Source organism: Odontomachus brunneus, unplaced genomic scaffold, assembly GCF_010583005.1.
Source record: "Odontomachus brunneus isolate Ranch 3 - 2012 unplaced genomic scaffold, Obru_v1 Obru_scaffold_010, whole genome shotgun sequence".
Classification (NCBI taxonomy): Eukaryota; Metazoa; Arthropoda; class Insecta; order Hymenoptera; family Formicidae; genus Odontomachus; species Odontomachus brunneus.
This window is the reverse complement of record NW_022639460.1, coordinates 1,595,547-1,599,118: the sequence shown is the minus strand read 5'-3', so window position 1 is coordinate 1,599,118 and position 3,572 is coordinate 1,595,547. Positions and strand designations below refer to the sequence as shown.

Genomic DNA, 3,572 nt, shown 5'->3' with positions numbered 1-3,572 from the left:
ATATATATATATATATATATATATATATATATATATATATATATATATATATATATATACACATTTATATGAATGAAAGCGATAAACGCACAGTTTGATTAGATATATTTTGTAACTTGATTTTTCTTTAACCCTTTGAAACACAAAACCTTCGAAATTCAGATTCTAATAAGATATTTATGTAACATGTCTAGTATGATAATCCAAAAAACATTTCTTCTAAAATGAATTTTTTCTATTTTCCTATTTTATTTCTCACGTTAAAACCACTGTGTTCCACAGAGTTAAAGAAAGGCATGCTGTGCGATGTATATCGGAGTTGTCTCGAAATTATCAAAGTATTGCAGTTATCCGCGTTATTGATTGGTTGTCTCGTTGTCGTGTTTACGGTTGTCATGTTATTGCGTGAATTTTGATAGCTATGTTTTCATGAATTCAGTGTTAAAGAAGACGAAGAAGAGAGTAAGAAAAAAGAAAGAGGAGAGGAAGAGAAATTTGCTCAAGAAAAAGAGAGAGAGAGAAAGAGGATATTTTTACCATTATAATTAAAGTTAACTGAAGAACTAATTGCGATACGATTTGCTTGGCGTACTCTAAAAGAAGAAAACTTATAAAAGAAGCCGCTAAGGAAACTCATATAAAATTAACTCACAGAGAAAGCGATGTACTTTGATGTGTATATATCTGAGTAAAATAGAGAAATTTGGATCAACAGACTTTAAATAAAAAGCAAATTTACAGAGCATCATATTATCATATTAGATCATACTATATGTATATATAATACAATAATCATACTATATTATTTATATAAGATCGAAAGAGTTATGTTTTGAAACTAGCATGCTTCTATTCGTTCCTGGTTACTTATTAAAAAAAAAACCATTATAACCATTGCTAATCTTAAAAAATTACTCATTACTGTTGTTGTTATTCAAGAAGTAACAAATTGTTACAAGAAACATTGACTTAGTACTGTTTCCACCAAGTTATAAAATCAAAAAATACACCCCCTACAATAAGATGAAAACTGATAAAAAGTGTTTTACTGTCTCGGTGCATGAAATGAATTAAATTCTTGTGTGTGTATAGAATGTGTAAATGAAATAGTGGGAATACCACGAAAGATTAAACAATCCTTATGCGTTGAATCATATTTTTGTCTAAGTAATCCTGATATTTCAGAAAATGTATCAAATATTACTTTATGGAATTACTAGTTAAATGACGCGCGCTACTAGCGCGTCTGTGCATTTATTCTGCTACTATGAAATTCTCTCTGCGTAGCGTTGATGTGTAAGCGCGTCTATGGGGATAGCAGAAAGACGAAATATGCATTGCGCTTCTAGCCAGTGACGCACTGAGAAAAGAATACTTGAAAATTTATTTGTGGGATATAAAGTTCATTCAGAGAAACGAGCTTTTTATTCACGGAATTAAACTTCTTCTCAGTACGGGCAGATTGTAACCGTATCGATCGCGTTACATTGCTCGTCGTCATTTGCAAAGGAACTGTTGCATAAATAAATTTATTGAATTGATTTTTGGTTGCGGGAAAAACAATATATTCTATTCTTACGGATCAAATTCGGTTCTAAGAAATTCTGTTTTCTTCAATAAAAAATCAATTCAACAAATCTATCTATTTGACGGAAGCAGAATCTCTGACTTGTAGAAATCAAATTGGTTATAAGAATCAGAAATTTTGTCTCTTTCAACCAAAACACGATTGGTTTGTTCATCTCGTCGGAATAATTAAATCAAACTTTTTTCTCTCTGCGCACTATTAAAGTAATACATAATATAAGAAATATGTATTCAGTATGGTAATTTGTTTTCACACACATGTTTTAAAGCCACTGAAAAGATTCTATAGGCTGAGAAAAAAAATACTTAAAAATTTATCTGTGGGATATAAAGTTTATTCACGGAAACTTTATATCGTACAGATAAATTCTCAAGTATTTGTCCCTAATGTTCTTCTTGGAAAATCTACTGCGTACAGTCCGATTCTTTGTTTTCTAAAAATGTCTCATGCTTCGTTGAAATTTTTCCTACTTTACGAGTATGTATCTACATTGAGAAAAAAAGCAATTGGATCGACAAAATCGGCGGTCACCCGCCTTCCAAGAAATAATGTATCTATTGAACATATATAACATTTACAACAACCATATAATTTGTTAAACGTTTGCTTGGACGAATTGTTGGTTCAAACAGTCTCATTAACTTAAGCATTTTTTAATAAATCCAGTAAAAATTAACAAACGGATATTTTCGATTCCCACTAATTCCCAGTAATTTTTATATTCGATTAAATTTAATCGGATACTTTAATCGGATCATAATGGCATTTTATCAAATAAACCGATGAAAAAATTATAAACCGATATTTTTCATCGAATGTTTCTTGATCAAATCTTGAAAAAATTCATCTGTATTTTAAACGGAAATATCTGTGTTTGTTAATTTTTTACCGAATAATTTCTCAGTGTGATATTTCTTCGACTAATGAACATCAAAATCTTCAATATAATTACCGTGATCGTCATCACCGTCCTCGTCGTCCGGACCAAGGCCGCTACCCGACGCCTCGAGGTCGTCACGATTGTCGTTTCCACCCCGGCCAGAGCCCTCTAAAGCGTCCTGGTCGTCCAGATAAAGGTCGTCCGGGAAAGTGTTGTAAGTCGAGCTCGCGGACGTCCTCTGCTTGTCGCTGGGTTCCTTCTGGAAACCAAAAGAGATCACAATGCAACCGAATCTGAATGGTCGCACACGCCTGGAGCGTGAAATTAATCTGAGATGTCGCGCGTCCGCGTGAACGGGGCATATCCTTCCAAGGATCCATTTGGCGCGTGGGATCAACGACACGCGGAGAGAGGGGGGATTCTTAGAGGCGACACGCGTTCTTACGGTGAACTTAGCCTCAGAGCGTGAACGCAGCCTCCACCGAGTATATCGCTAACGTAATTAAAAGCACACGGCGTATCCTCGCTCCTCGACGCGAGATCTCCGACACGACATGAAAGGACTTCGGATGCCACGGTTCATTAAATTTTAATTTAACTCCGCGCTCGCGCGATATAGCAGCTCTCTCCTTCGAGAGCGGTAGCCACCGCAAGAGAGCAGAGACAGAGAGAGAGAGAGAGAGAAGAGACGCGGGAATTTACAATTTAACACCCCGTGCGGCGGCGGCATCGTCTGGCGGTGTCGCGTAATTTACATTGTAAACGCCTTCGCGAAATTTTCAGGTACGACAAGAGTTGAGCCGTGCGAGCGAAAGAGAGAGAGAGAGAGAGAGAGAGAGGAAAACGGAGAAGAACGGGTTGATGTAAGCGCGAGGTCTCCTCTCTAAAATGGATACCGTTCCTTCGCGTGAAAGGATTCTCACGTGGGTGGCTGGCACGTTTAACGTTGCTCCGCTCGGCCTTCTATTTCTAGCGGGCTTATCTCCTTTCCATTGCTTAGCACCGAAATAGCAAAGTCCTCCCCTCGCTCGTCTCCCTTCGTCGTTTCGGGTTCGACGGTTCGTTTCTCGCAGCGCGCGTATCTCTCTTCCCCCCCCCCCCCCC

The 3,572-nt window shown here is 37.1% G+C and overlaps 1 protein-coding gene across 1 annotated transcript in view; it reads right to left on the bottom strand.

The window, feature by feature from the left end:
- The window catches only part of LOC116840537 (syndecan), a 212,059-nt gene that overhangs the window by 10,871 nt on the left and 197,616 nt on the right, over window positions 1–3,572 (bottom strand). The window contains exon 2 of the mRNA XM_032807358.1: window positions 2,541–2,727. Coding sequence (XP_032663249.1) covers window positions 2,541–2,727 — 187 coding nt within the window. The remainder of the gene's footprint in view (window positions 1–2,540; window positions 2,728–3,572) is intronic.